Source organism: Chanodichthys erythropterus, chromosome 20, assembly GCF_024489055.1.
Source record: "Chanodichthys erythropterus isolate Z2021 chromosome 20, ASM2448905v1, whole genome shotgun sequence".
Lineage (NCBI taxonomy): Eukaryota > Metazoa > Chordata > Actinopteri > Cypriniformes > Xenocyprididae > Chanodichthys > Chanodichthys erythropterus.
Window position 1 is genome coordinate 28,950,081 of NC_090240.1, and position 14,774 is coordinate 28,964,854.

The 14,774-nt window shown below is 38.2% G+C and overlaps 1 protein-coding gene across 3 annotated transcripts in view; it reads right to left on the reverse strand.

The window, feature by feature from the left end:
• Nucleotides 1-14,774, reverse strand: part of plxna2 (plexin A2) — a 229,311-nt gene that overhangs the window by 25,822 nt on the left and 188,715 nt on the right. For all 3 annotated transcript variants that reach the window (XM_067372377.1, XM_067372379.1, XM_067372378.1), the window contains exons 21-26: nucleotides 14,496-14,638; nucleotides 13,946-14,214; nucleotides 5,125-5,191; nucleotides 3,521-3,667; nucleotides 3,068-3,227; nucleotides 399-502 (exon numbers count right to left, since the gene is read on the reverse strand). In XM_067372377.1, coding sequence (XP_067228478.1) covers nucleotides 399-502; nucleotides 3,068-3,227; nucleotides 3,521-3,667; nucleotides 5,125-5,191; nucleotides 13,946-14,214; nucleotides 14,496-14,638 — 890 coding nt within the window. The remainder of the gene's footprint in view (nucleotides 1-398; nucleotides 503-3,067; nucleotides 3,228-3,520; nucleotides 3,668-5,124; nucleotides 5,192-13,945; nucleotides 14,215-14,495; nucleotides 14,639-14,774) is intronic.

A 14,774-nucleotide genomic window follows, 5' to 3' on the forward strand; every position in this document is an offset into this window, starting at 1 on the left:
ATATATATATATATATATATATATATATATATATATATATATATATATATATATATTCTTTCTTTGAAAACAAGTCTGGATATATTATGAAATATATATATATAATCAGTATTTACTTATTAAAGTTAAATAAATACTTAACTATAATTTTATAATGCTATTATTTTGCTTAAAGGAAGTTTAAATATGTTAACTGAGAAAAAAACTGATTAAAAAATTTTTGCTCTTTTTGCACTTTGTAAGTACTGTACACATCTACATACTAGTACATCAAATTATTTTTTTTTTATATCAATAGGGCAAAGAAAATCCATGTTACGTCCCCTTTAATTTCTACTTGCATAGACAGAAGAGGGCACCATGAGATTATGTATGAGCATATGTGTCCTCTTTTGTACCTGATAGTGCATGAGAGTGTTGAGCCTCTTCCAATCATTTTCAATCTTAGTGGTGATGTCTTCATCCTGCAGGACCACTCGGGCCATTCGTCCCTGACGCCATTCTGAAAAATCAAACATTTGCCATTAAAACAGACACAGTGAACCTCCCCCAGCTCAAAGCAGATTGATTTGATCCAAAGCATTGAATGTGTCTTTTCACATGGGTTAGAAATGTGTGTGTGCACACGCGGTAGGGTATAATTAAATGCTAAAGAGAGAGCTGATAGGATATAGACAGGCTCAGAGCGAGAGTGATCATTGATTTTCTCCTCTGTTGAATGGGGTTTATTAGTTTACGTGGTTGCCAAATGCACAGATGATGCCTGCAGAAACCTACCCCCAACACACACACAGTTCTGCAGCTACAGAGACAGAACATCATCATGTAGGAGATTGCTCTGGCCAAGGTGCTGGAAGGATGATTTGCACCGCTGACAGGGGGCTTTTGTGCAGCGTGTGTGTGTGAGATGGCCGTTTGTGTGCCAGAAATGAAATGTGGAGTCAGTCTGTCAGCGCCGTCTGTCAGCTTTTACCTGGGTCACACATGCACCTGCTTGTGTATGTGCACAAATATTGTACATTTCAACCAATGTTTATGCATTACAGACAACATTAAATCAAAATTAGTTTACATTTCTGAAAAAATGGGAGGCAATTCTATGTTGAAATGTATCAATTAAAAAAAGTTCAATAATTCCCGTCCTCGAATCTGAATAGCTAAGAGTTCTGATATTCAGTCCTAAATGCTGAGAATTTTCAGTGATTCTTTCTTTCTGTTTCGTTACACCAGTAAGTGGTGATATGCAACTTTTATCTTATGAGTGAATCACTGAATCATTCATTGAAATGATTCTTTCAAAAGCACCAATTTACTTAGGAACAAAACAAGTGACTGTCTTTATATTACAAGTCAGTCATTAAATCATTCAGTCAAACAATTGGTTTAAAAGCAATGATTCATCTAGGAGTTAAACAAGTGACTCTTTCTGAGTGAGTAACTGAATCATTCAGCCAACTGATTCCTTAAAAACGCTGATTCATTCTGGAACAAAACAAGTAACTGGGCCTATCCAAATACTCACACTTGAGTTTTTGCACTTGACCTCTTGTCTACTTACATGACGTATTTCGTATTTTTCAAGTGGGCATGAAGACTGCAAGTGTTTTAAGATTTTTGTTTTCTCACTGGGACTGTTTGATTGTGGTGCTTCATTTTCAAGCATTTTACAAACTACATATAATCTTTGCAGTCTCTGTACCAATAAAATGTGCAGCAATTTACGTTTTACAAACAAATTATATGTAACATCTACTTAATTTAACATGCACTGGAAAATTTTCCGAGACATGACGCAAAATTGGGGCACATAATTTCCTGAACGTAATGAATGATGGGATACACTTAGCCTCAAAGACTGCTCCGAAGCAGTACAAGAGATAATATGGATTTAGTGTGTGTTAAGTGTACTACACTTTGCCATTTTTCAAACCTGGGACAGTCTTGTGCACGTACTTCCTGTCGCACACATACACTCTCAAGTGGCCAAGAAAGCAAGTGTGGGTATTTGGAGAGGCCCACTGTCTTTTCAACAATGAAGTCATAAAAATAATTTGTCATAAAAATAATCACTCAAATAATTTGTTCAAAAGCACCAATTCATTAAAGGGTTAATTCACCCAAAAATGAAAATAATGTCATTAATTACTCACCCTCATGTCGTTTTACACCCATAAGACCTACGTTTATCCTCGGAACACAAATTAAGATATTTTTGATGAAATCCGATGGCTTAGTGATGCCTCTACTGCCAGCAATGTCACCGAACCTTTCAAGATCCAGAAAGGTACTAAGGACATATTTAAGCCTAGTTTACTGAAATTACATGATCACTGATTCAAAACAAAAGATTCGTAAAGCTCCGAAGCTTCGTTTTAAAGTCGCCCATCACTAGTTATTGTTAAAAAAAGTTGTTATTTTGTTTTTTTAAGTTGCACAAAATGTATTCTCATCACTTAATAATATTAAGGTTGAACCACTGTGGTCACATGAACTGTTTTAAATATGTCTTTAGTACCTTTCTGCATCTTGAGGGGTTCGGTGACATTGCTGGCAATTGAGGCCTCACTGAGCCATTGGATTTCATCAAAAATATCTTAATTTGTGTTCCGAAGATGAACAAAGTTCTAACAGGTGTGAAACGACATCAGGGTGAATAATTAATGATAGAAATTTTGGGGTGAACTTACCGTTTAAGGAATGAATCAGGTAACAGTCTTTAAGAATGAATCATTGAACTTAAAAGATTCACTTAAAAGATTTGTTCAAAAACACAGAATCATTCAGTGTCTCTTTATGAGTGAGTAATCATTCAGTCAACTGATTCCTTCAAAACACTGATAATTTTAAGGAACAAAACAAGTGAGTGTTTTTAAGACTTTTTTCTGCTGTGGTTTCATTTTGAGCAGTATTTTGGGTGAAACAAAAATAGACAGTTACGGAAACTAATATTTGTATATCTAAAATAATATCTAAATGTTAGTTACTTCAAATTAAATTCTTAAATGCTGAACTTTTGTATAAAAGCAAAATCAAATTCAATCCTGCTATGCTGTGCAGTTTAACTCACCCAGGTCCATGTCCACAGCTTTGGGTCTCTGGGAATACGGCATATTCTTATACACGGCATCCAGAATCTTTTCTTTGACCTGCGTGATGGTGTCACAGTTCAGAACCTTGACCGGGATCTCTGGGCTATTCTCGTTCTCAGGGTTGACGCAGTTCAAGATCTGGAGGGGAAAAAAAGGATGAGGATGATAAGATGTTGGGCTGTGGTTGGTGAAGCCGTAGGTGCAGAGCGGGGTTCTGGAAAAGGCCATTTCCTGGCCTGAGAAATCTAATTTCACACCCTCTGCAGGACCCCAATCTCAGCCTTAGCAGGGTATGAGAGACTAATGAACACTACCCTCCCTCGGCCAGACTGCCTGATTTCATACACACGTTCAGTAACAGCACTGACATTCATGAGAGTTTATTAGATACTATGTTTATTAGTGTGATTATGAGGGTGTGTGATGCTGACCAGCGTCTTGTAGTCGATCTGTTGCCGGATGAGTTTGTCTTCGCTGAGGGAGTATCGGGCCTCGCCGGTGATGGCGTCTATTGGACCTTTTTCCATCTGCTGTTTTATAGCACAGTACAGCATGAAGAGAGGCTCGCCTGCACACTCCTGTTGACACAGACACCAAACACACATTATTATTATTACTTCATCACTACTTGAAACACACTTGTCTAAGGTTGGTACTATTTCTCTAGTATATAGTATGTACTTGATCATTCAAAGTTTTTATTTTTATTTTTATTTTTTTAACATTGATCAAAAGTAACAGTAAAGACATTTAAAGTGTATAAAGCAATCATGTCTCTTCAGAATATTTAGACTAAACCACTTAATTCATATGGATTAGTTTTACGATCTCTTTATAACCTTTTTTAAGCGTGGTAGTTGCGTAGCTGTCAATGGAGGGACAGAAATCACTCAGATTTCATTCCAAATATCTTCATTAGTTTTCCGAAGATAAATTCTTATGGGTTTGGAATGACATGAGTCAATGATCATTTCATTTTGGGTAAACCAACCTTTTAAAATAGATTAAAAAAAAATAAATATAAAATAAAATAATATTTCACAACATTACAAAAACAAAATTTTACAGATCCCAAACTAACACTTAGATGACCTACTACTTTTGCCAAATAGTGGACTAAGCTACTGAGCACACTGTACTGACTAGTGTATCCCACAATGCATTGTGCTTAATGAAATCTTCCATTTCCAGTGTAATAAAAGAACAAATGGAAAGTAATGAAAGTGCGTAAATTACATAAACCAATTTTTAAAAGTTTGTTTTCCTCATTTTTTGGTCAGACTGCCATTTTAGGCATTTTAAACACAATTAGAATAAAAAAAATGCTACAAATAACAACATTATTTCTGAAATTATAAGCAGATATCATTTACAGAATTAAATGTGGACATAACGAGACCACGTGGCCAATCTAATAAGGTCATGTGACAACAATGTAGCAGACTATTGTTTTAAATGTTTATTATTGCATAATGTGTACAGTTAGTATGCAGTATGTAGTGTATACTGCACAGTTACATTTACTTACGGACTACCTGATCCATTTTGGACAAAAAAACAAATCTTAAAATCGGATTGGTTGGCTTTATGCCATTTCCAATTGACTTTCTGGGAAACAAATTTGTGTTTAAATGTTCCCAGGTTACTAAAATAAGCCTTACTACTGCCTAACTACTTGGATTTGCCCCATTTATGGCAAGATATAAAATGATATTTTAGTTTGAAGCAGCAGCAAGTAAACAGGATATCCTTAAGTACAACTGAATACTAAACCTTTAAAGTCTGACCATGCAAGTCTACACACATAAATATCTTTGATATTTTTCATATGACTGTTTGCAAAGCCTCCAATTATTTGAATGAGCTCCTACAAACATACAAACTCTAGTTGATCATGACATGACGGCTGCTTCCTGTCTAATTGGGCGGCTCTGAGCCCGAATAAGCTGCAGAGTGAACCAGACTTCATGCTGAGTGTAAAAAGTCTGTCTACATGAGACTAGTACTTACAAAGGAAGTCAAAGAAGCAAGTTACCTTCAGGAACTTATGAAGCAGGAAAGCAAACCAGTTGGTTAGCATCTTCTCAGCTACAGACTCCGTCCTGAATCACACAAATAAACAAACATTAGCAGATGACAACACTTATCTCAAGGAATACCTGCACATTTTCATTTTTTCTTTAATAACGGCTGGGTTTCAATGAGAGAAAAACAGAAAGTGAGAACAACATTGCTAGTTTCCTTCCCTGTCAGTCACTCCTTCTGACCACCCCTTGTCTCTTTCCTTCTTTCTTTGCTTTGAGACAGGAGACAGACACAAACCCACAAATGACAAACACACAACTCAAACAGGGATCTCTAGAGTTGTGGGCAATAATTTGGGAAGAGACAAAAAGGAAGAGCCGAGGGTTTGTTGAATACAGAGCAGGTGGAACACCGAAGAGAGAGAGAGAGAGAGAGAAGGGGAAAGATAAGGCAGACAGAGGAAGAGAGAACAAACAGCACCCCAACGGGAGTGGTTAACGAGCATGAAAAATACATGAAAGGGTTATTCCCTCGTTCTGACGGCTGAGCGCGCCTGTGGAATACCAATATCTCTCTTTCCCTGCAAAACATTCCTCCTTTCACCCTAGAAAATAAAGTCTCTATCTGGCTCTTTGTGGCAGCGAATATTATGTTCACTTATGGGCATTAAAAACACACATAAGCATCACCGGACGATGTAATATCAGCTGCGTAATTGTTGCAGCGATGTCTGCGACGTTATGTGTTCGCACACACTTTCACGCACTCCGTTTGGCCGCTCTGGGGCCAGTGAGGAGCACACCGGCAATTTACTCAACAGCAGCGAGAGAAAATGACTCTCTTAATGCATGTGGAAATAACTATGATTACACTGCTGAGACAGCCCGCAAAAACAGAGTGTGGGAGAGTGTATGCGTGTTTGAGCGTATGCACGTGTGTGTATTCTGTTCGAGGAGAGTCACACTTCAGGGTCACACGTGAGAGCGAGTGCTGATTGGTGAGACAAGATGAGGTGTGTTTATAGAGGTCAAGTCCTGACGGTGATAAACTATAATCGCTGCATATCCATGTGACGAATGCTAGATGACTTTAGACAGTTCTCTTAGGGTAAAACAGTAATATTTTGAAATGTTATTACAACTGTTTAATATATTTTAGAATTTATTCCTGTGATAGCAAAGCTAAATTTTCAGCATCCTTTACTCCAGTCTTCACACTGCAAAAAAATGCTTTTTTTACTTAAAATCAAGAAGCATTTTCTAGACAAGTAAAAATTATTGTCTTGTTTTCAGAAAAAATAAGTCAAAATTAAGTGAGTTTTTCCTTAAAACAAGCAAAATAATCTGCCAATGGGGTAAGCAAAAATCTTGTTTTTGGTTGGAAATAATGATTTGGTGCTCAAGAAACTTTTCGATGTTGAAAACAGTTGAGCTGCTTAATATTTTTGTGGAAACCGTAACACACTTGACTTTTCTAACTTTAGTTTAGTGTGTAATATTGCTGTTTGAGCATACATGACATCTGCAAAGTGACGATGCTCAAAGTTCAATGCAAAGGGAGATATTCTTTTACAGAAATCGCCTTTTAAGGACTACAACAAACGCCTGGTAGGGACTACAACAAGCTTATTCCTGGGTTGGTGACATCACAAAACCCAAAATTTACATAAACTCTGCCCCCGGGAACATGCAACAAAGCGGGTGAGGCCATGTTGGGCTGCTTTAGAGAAGAGGAAGAGTTGTTGTAGTAGAATGTTGTTGCCATGCCATCATTTTACGCCAGACTGCTTCACAAACGAGGGTCAATTCAACACTGGATTTCAACTACATAAATTTATCCACTAACCATTCAGAAATGTCCAGTTGCATTCTATAATGCCTCATTTCCACTTAGCTGTACAGTTCGGTTTGGTACGGTTCGGTACGGTTCGGAACGGTACACCTTGATCAGGCTTGCGTTTCCACCGCGAACAGTACCCTTACTTTATAGGCGTGGCGTAGCCGGAAAGTAGTGATTGACGTCATTCTCATGCGAAGAAGAAAACGACACAGTAAACAACAATGGAGGACTTGCTTCTCGGCTTGAGGCTGTCTGTCACAAGAAGAAGACGAGCTTTGCTTGCTGCACGCCAACATACGCGTTTCAGAATGAAAAGTACGCAAAGTTCAGACGTCCATGCCGCAGCACCTACCAGCAAGCGGAGGAGAAAACCCGCGTAATTTAAAAACAATTTTATTGTGTCATGAAATGTAGTTTTAAAAGTTTTTCAGGCGAGAATGTAGTTGTTTAAACCTCATATCTGTGGTTTATTTATAAAGATAGCGCCTATTTGAAAATTGGATCTGACGTTGTCGGAGTTGTGAGATCCAGGCGATCACCGGGCGCTCGGTGCTCATGTACCCAGCCGAGAGCAGCTGTACCTCGGCTAGTCCTTCTGACATTCGCCGCTGGCTCAGATGTCTCTGTAGTGCTTAAAAACAATATATCATTAATCTTGTGTATAATGGGCAATCTTTGCCTCTTGTTCCCGGGCAAATCGTTTTGGCTGAAGGCAAAGTGAAGTTTTATAACTTTATATATTTATTTAACTTTACTGCTGTAGTGCGCTGTACGTTTGACTGAATTGTTTGCTTTTTTTCTTTATTTCTTATTGTATACAGTAGCTTGTCATATTTTATACTTATACTTTTATAATGGTTATAATTGATAATTAAAATTGACTTTTAACAAAAAGAGAAGGTTGTTTTGTCTGATTTCATTTTATTATAGGCTAAATACAGTGAAGATAATCAAGAGTACATATGCACATATTGCCTGAACAACACATTAATAGGTTTCATATTTAAAAAAAAAAAATAAATAAAAAGAGGCAGGCTTGTGTTTTATATTTTGTTTTGTTATATAGCCTACATGAAGTGAAGATAATCAATGCACGTGTTGCCTGAACCACATTTGTGTGGCGCCTCTTGTGTTGTCATTCCCCATGTAGCAAGTGCAATCAACGTTCTGCAGAGTGTAGCTCCACCCTTTTGGTATGGAACTGTTGTGCTTGGTACCCCAACGAAAGGGTCCCAAAAAAGTGCTACGGTACGGTTTGGAATTAGGGTACCATTCACAACCTTTGACAATGGAAACGGCAAAAATTGCGTACCGTACCGTACTGAAACGAACCGTACCGCTCAGTGGAAATGAGCCACAAGAGCCACTTCTTGAGTCTCTCCATCAGTGTCCGACTCCGGTTTAAACAATGTAAGGCAATACTGACAATCATTATTTTGGCTGTGTGAGACTGTCCAGTTTTGTTGTTGTTGAGCAATCGAAGCATGAGCTATTAAAGCTCCGCCTTCTTCTGGAAAGTTGCTCACACCCAAATAGTTGTAAAAGGGGCATAATAGTTCCTCTTCAAAATTCTTACTAATGCCAAACTTTTGAAAGGTTGTGTATGATGTTACAAACAGTAGGGAGTGATTAGTGTACCAGAGACAGTATAAAGAGGGAAAAGTAAGCCCTGCCCTTCTATAAAAAGACACAATCAGCTCATTAGTATTTTTTTGCTCTAGAATACACATACTGTGTAAGAATTAGCTGGACATTTTTATTGCTCATGTATTGATTTTTCTTATTTTAGTACTAACTTTCTCTTAGATGTTTTTCCTAAAACTCTTCAGGAGAAATAAAAGTAGATATATAGTAGACAATTGTTGACATACTGTATGAGTGTAGTGCTATAAAGTTCATGATAAATTGGTCTTAGAGGAACCTAATGAAAAATAACGCTTAAGTTCATATTGAGATATCTGACTTATGATTAAAGACTTTGCAATCTTGAAAATTCTGAGCACAGTGTGAGATGTTACTGAGATTTCTGAAACTGTAGCGGAGACACACAAGCTTACTGGGGTGTCTTCATCTGAGAAGCAGATGTATGCAAGAGTCTACATTTGCTCTCTATTTAATGTCACTGCTTTCTGGATGAAAGAGTCGAGATATTAATGAGACACCACTTCCCTATGGGAACTGACAAATCCCTGCTGAAAAATCCAACTAAACTAGTTTAAAGGCATATTCTTGTGTTCAAAAACAGCTAGATGTATTGCATAACAATGAAACTAAATTAGTTAAACTAATCTTGACACATTATCTTTAACCATGAAAAAAACAATAATAGCAGCACATGACCATTAAAAAAAAGTTTATTTAAACGAAATGCAAAAATGCATACTGTGTTGCCCCTATAGATGGTCACTGAGATGAACTACTGGTTGGTGGAGACCAATTTTGTCAATTCATTGACGAAACAGACAGATTTGAAGATTTTACACATTCAAGTAGACAGAAGCTATACTAGAAAACAGTCATGATGGCCACCGAGTGGATGGACTGCTTTAAAAAACAAGTTATTAGCGCACTGAGGGGTTTCGAGTTTGTATATTCAGAAGTTAAGAGTCCATTAACATAAAGATGATGTGATTTGCATTATGCTGCATTTTTTTGGTATTCCATCATCTAGGTTAATGCATTAGTGGATGATAAATGCTAATTTTACTGAAAGAACACATGGCCATCGAATAACGAGACCGTCAAATTATGCTTATTTAATAATGGTGCATTTTAGTGAATAAATCAATGGCAGTCTCACACACTGATAAAATGAGAGAGAAAGAGAGGCGGGCAAATAGAATGAGTGATGCAAGATGGAGTGAAATGAAGGAAAGTCATCATGTTTTGAGACGAGAGCGTCAGTCTGTGATTCTTCTAAAGGACAGTGCGTATTTGTGTGTTTTATTCAGCAGTGTGTGTGGCGGTCTATACAAAACATGGTTATGTTTATATATTCTCTTTTAAGCCTGTCAACTTTCCTTTGTATCCTACCTGTTTTTCTCTGGGTCTGTGAGCTGAGGGACTTTGGATGCAGGAGCGAGAGAAACCTGTGTGTATTTGTGCATTGATGCGTGCATTCATATGTGACACTCATTCAGTGAGTGTGTGTGTGAGTCTGAGTGAGTTATAAGCTCTGACACACACATACACTACAATGACAGTGCGTTTGATGCTGGTTGCATCAGGTCTTGCAAGACTGTTTCCTGTCTCTTTACTGTCTCAGTCAATCAGTGATCAATGATAGACAATGACGGACGAAAAAAAACCTACAAATAGAAACTAAATAACCATGTACTGAACTAAATTTACCCCCTTGCAAAATGCCGTATCCTTGTGAAACTAGTTTATTAGAAGCATCCGGTTGTGTGCTTCTCATAAACTAGTTTCACAAATGGTTGAAAATTGAGTTCTAACAAGAAAAAATGAAGGGAAATTGGCCCGGCATTTTCAAATGCACACGGGAATTGGGCACTCTCCTGGTACACCGACACATTTCATATTGCAGGGGCTCAGAGTCAATATCTGGCTTCAGAATATATTTCAGACCCACAGAAGTCAATCTCCAAAATCTCTTCATTGACAATTTGATGTTTTAAAAGAAATCTTTTGCTACCGAATCACTATTTTCTTTCACCAGGAAGCACAAACACACTTCCTGCCTCCCAGTGAGAGAATGAATAAACTGTTAATAGTAGCTATTTGAGCACCTAAATGAGTTTTTGCATTCTCTAAAACTTCCATCACACCAGGCTTTTTTGCAATTCTGCCTCTGTCTGCTCATAAAAGTGTGATTTCCCTCTTTCTTCATCATTTTTAGATTTCTTTTTGCTTGCTTTCTTTTTTAACAGAGTTTCATTAATGAACATGAGGGTTTTATTTAGCTATTAGTTTGTTTATGAGTTGTGTATGTGTGTGTGTGTCTCGAGGGGGGTAAAGGAATGCTTCATTGAAGGGGCGACACACAACAATGTGTCTCACTAATAGTCCATTCCGAGTGGCTCTGGGTGCCTGCAAATCTCATTAGGTGAAAACATGTACACACACACAAAAAGCAGCAAGTGAGAGCCTGAAGCGATGGAGCCGTTCCATTTTTAGCCACAGACCTCCACAGATATTAACATGAGGGAGAGAAAGAAAAAAAAGAAAACTCAAAGTAAGAGCTGTGGCGTAGTGTTTAGCACCGATTCACTGAGCCATGGAGTCAAAAAAAAAAAAAAAAAAAAAAGGGCCAAAAAATATACTACAACAACTCTGTAACCCACCACAAACAGCTTCTGGACATTATTTTAAAAACAAATAGGACACTTCAGACAAAGATCAAGGATCAAACAAAATGAGACAAAACAAAATAAAACAAGACAAAACAAAATGAGACAAGACAAGACAAGACAACACAAAACATAACATAACGAGACAAAACAGAACAGAACAAAAAACAAAACCATACACTAGACATTTTAAGCTGTGGCTGCATTGCAGGAGTTCAGGTCGAATCCAGCTAGAACCTAATCCCACATCCCTTATCTTTCTCCAAGGCTATTTTCTGTCTTTTCTCTAATGTCTCTGTCAATGAAGAATGGCAAAAAGCCAACGACAACCTTTTTACACACTGTGCGACTGAGATTTGATTTATTGTGGCTTTCCCACTGAAGTGATGAATCAGTCTGCGCTGAAAACAATCACATTCCCTGCTGATCCAGATGGAAACAGAAGCCCAGAACAAGCCTGAGTCTTATAAGTGTCTCCATATCTTCCATAATCAAATAAAGATTAAAAAATAATAGACAAGCAAATATTAATGCCAACTACGCTTTAGGCTATTTGAAATGAAACGTACAGTCACTCTGATGACTGCAGAGACCAGACAGGCCCTTGTTATTTTTCACAGTTGGTTATCATTAAATGCAAGTGGGTCACTTTATGAAAATAAATTAGTCTCTCTGTTGATATTTTCTGATTCTTAAAAGATGTCTCATTTGCAAGCAACTGCCCTACAGGCATCTTTGACATTCATTATTTTCCTTAACACACATGAATGTCCTTTGTTCTTACATCAAGAAAATGTAGAGGGATCGCACACCATAAAATTAGTTCACTGGTTCTGATTGTCAGCTGGAAGTGTGACGCTGATTTTAAGTTGCACTACTTGTGAATAGTTGTTTTTTAAAATAGCAAAAGGGAGCTGGATCGATCCATCGATCAATTGATCCATCCATCCATTGTGCCATAATTCTTCACTAAATTTATCTGTACAACATGAAATAAGACAGATTGCTCTTCAGAAGACCCCTGGAACGCCAGCAAATGCATCGCTCACTGAGGTGGGACAAGCTCCAGATGTATTCCATTATCCGAGAAATGTTAAGATGAGGAGCAGACACAGAAAGAGGTCACAAGAAGGGCAGGGTTTGTCCACACGGATCAATTGAAATCAAAATGCCTGAGATGGAGAGAAAATGAGAACGAGAGAGAGAGAGAGAGTAATGCCTTTTATTAAAGGAACAGAGAAGAAAATTAGTGAGATGGAGCCCAATCGATGTGGAGGGAGTGGAGGCCAGCAGTACTCGCGGAAACAGCGGTGTTCGTTTAACCATAACACCGATAGGAAACTATGTGGCCGAAAGTGATAGTGGAAGAGGAAGGAAACAGTAAATAAATGAAAACACGACAGAAAGAGACGGCTTTGTAGGGTTTCCAAAACAGCCGTCTTGTTCTCCAGATGCTTCCTGGAAAAGTGAAGACAAGAAGCTGCGAACGATACCAAAAGGAGCATGTCGAATCAATAATCTCCTAAATTCCCATAGAAAAAAAAGGAAAAAGTGTCATCTAAAACCACGAGCCCCTGATCCCCATGGCCCAGCCTGCCAGCGTGGGGGGATTAGTGTTTTGTGTTCCTAATGACAGCAGATAATGAGAGAGATGCGGCATCTGTCACGTAAAATAACGGCGTAATCCACATTTCCCCTGCATCTATTTACTGAGACTATTAATGAGCTGAGTCACGTAGCGAAACACCAAAAATCATTCAATAAGAGTGAGAGAGCGCGAACGAGGAATGGCTGCGGTGTTTGTTTGGTCTGTCTGCTTTGAATATTCAAAGTGTGATGTATAGCTGATATAACGCCGCAGTCAGCGGGAACAAATCACCTCCAGCTAAAGCTAAAATACACTCGGCCTCCATCAAGCGGGGCCATAATGAAATCGGCTGAGGACTGTGCTGTGTGTTAGTCCTCGGGCAACTCTTTGTTTAATCATTATTAGTCTAAATCTTCTAGTTGATACGCTGCTTTGGAAAGACTGAAAAACCAGTACAAATTTAGAGGGAAAGCATAAAGGACAGCCGAGAGCATGAGAAAGGAAAAACAAGTGGATTTGAGCTGCTCATGAATGTTTTATGAGTACCTCGCACACAAATGATAAGTGACACTGACAATGGGGCCGTACTGAAAGACTGGAGGGAAGCAGACTTATAGATCATGAATCAATATAGCTATAATGCTAGGCTAAGATACCAAAGCAAAACTTTAAGATCAGTTATGTATCTATTTTAAGAGCATTTTGCTCATTTACAGGTAAAAAAAAATTGTTAAGGGGCTCTGTTAGAATACAAAGTTCTGTAATGAAACTCTAGGCTCATATGTCTATAACTTTATCTGCTTGCAATTACATAATTTCTATAGGGCACCGCTGATTGGTCCCTGCTGTATCAGTAGCCAATGAGCTTGCTGCTCAACATTCAAATTCTTGCCTTTTGTTTGCTGTAGCAGTTTGCAGTGCGCTTTCAGAACCCCCCCCCCCCCCCCCCTTCCCCAGCTCCACCTGTATAGATCTATATTCTATAAACAGCTATATTACACTCTAAAGGAACTGTAAAACCAAAAACTACAAAGTAATTGAAAAACTAAAACTGAACAAAACAAAAAAACGCAAACATGAAGTAAACAGCAAACCTCCTGAGAAGTAGTTTGGGGTGGTTCTTGCTCTCCAGGTTCTTGTCGATGAGGTCGGAGAGCAGGTGTTTGAGCACATCCGTGGCGTATTCCAGTCGACCCTGGAGAGCCGTCATTATGAGCGACGCCACATTGCCACGGTCACGCATGGAGAAGGAGCGCTGCATTTCCAGAGTACGGATGAATGTCAACAAAAACACCTTGTTGTTTATCAGCTGGGCAAACAGCTTCAGAGCTTTTTCAACACATAGCTGGCCATTACCAGAGACCTGGAACACACAACAACATCTCTGTCAATGAACTAGACTGTCAATGAAATAAATTCCTTAAATACATAATTTACATAAAAAAAAAAAAAAAGAGAACCAAAATGTTGTTTTCTATTTATACGGCATTGAGCATTGAAATCTCATTGGTCCAAAATCCTGCCCCATATAACTGTATATTAAACATCCAGTAAGATTGGCTATGATTGTGTCACATGGTTAGGACAACTGGTTAGAGAAAAGTGTTCATTAAATAACTCCTTTTAATGTAGACTGCAGCCCACCTCCAGCTCCCTGAGAACAGGATGGTCCTCGATTCCAGGGAATAGCACTCTCATGGCATAGGTGCGGTAATCCAGATAGGGGATACCAGCACGGTCCAGATCACTCGTCAACTCATTGATATCAGTCTGTAGTTCTGCAAAAGCTGAAAACAAAAAAGAGGGAAAAAGAAAAGAGACAAATTCAACACACAGAGTAATTCACAGTTCAATGTCCAGGTCGTTTTTTTTGCCACAAAATCTAAAGAAACAATATAATAAATTATATTTTGCTTAATTTGC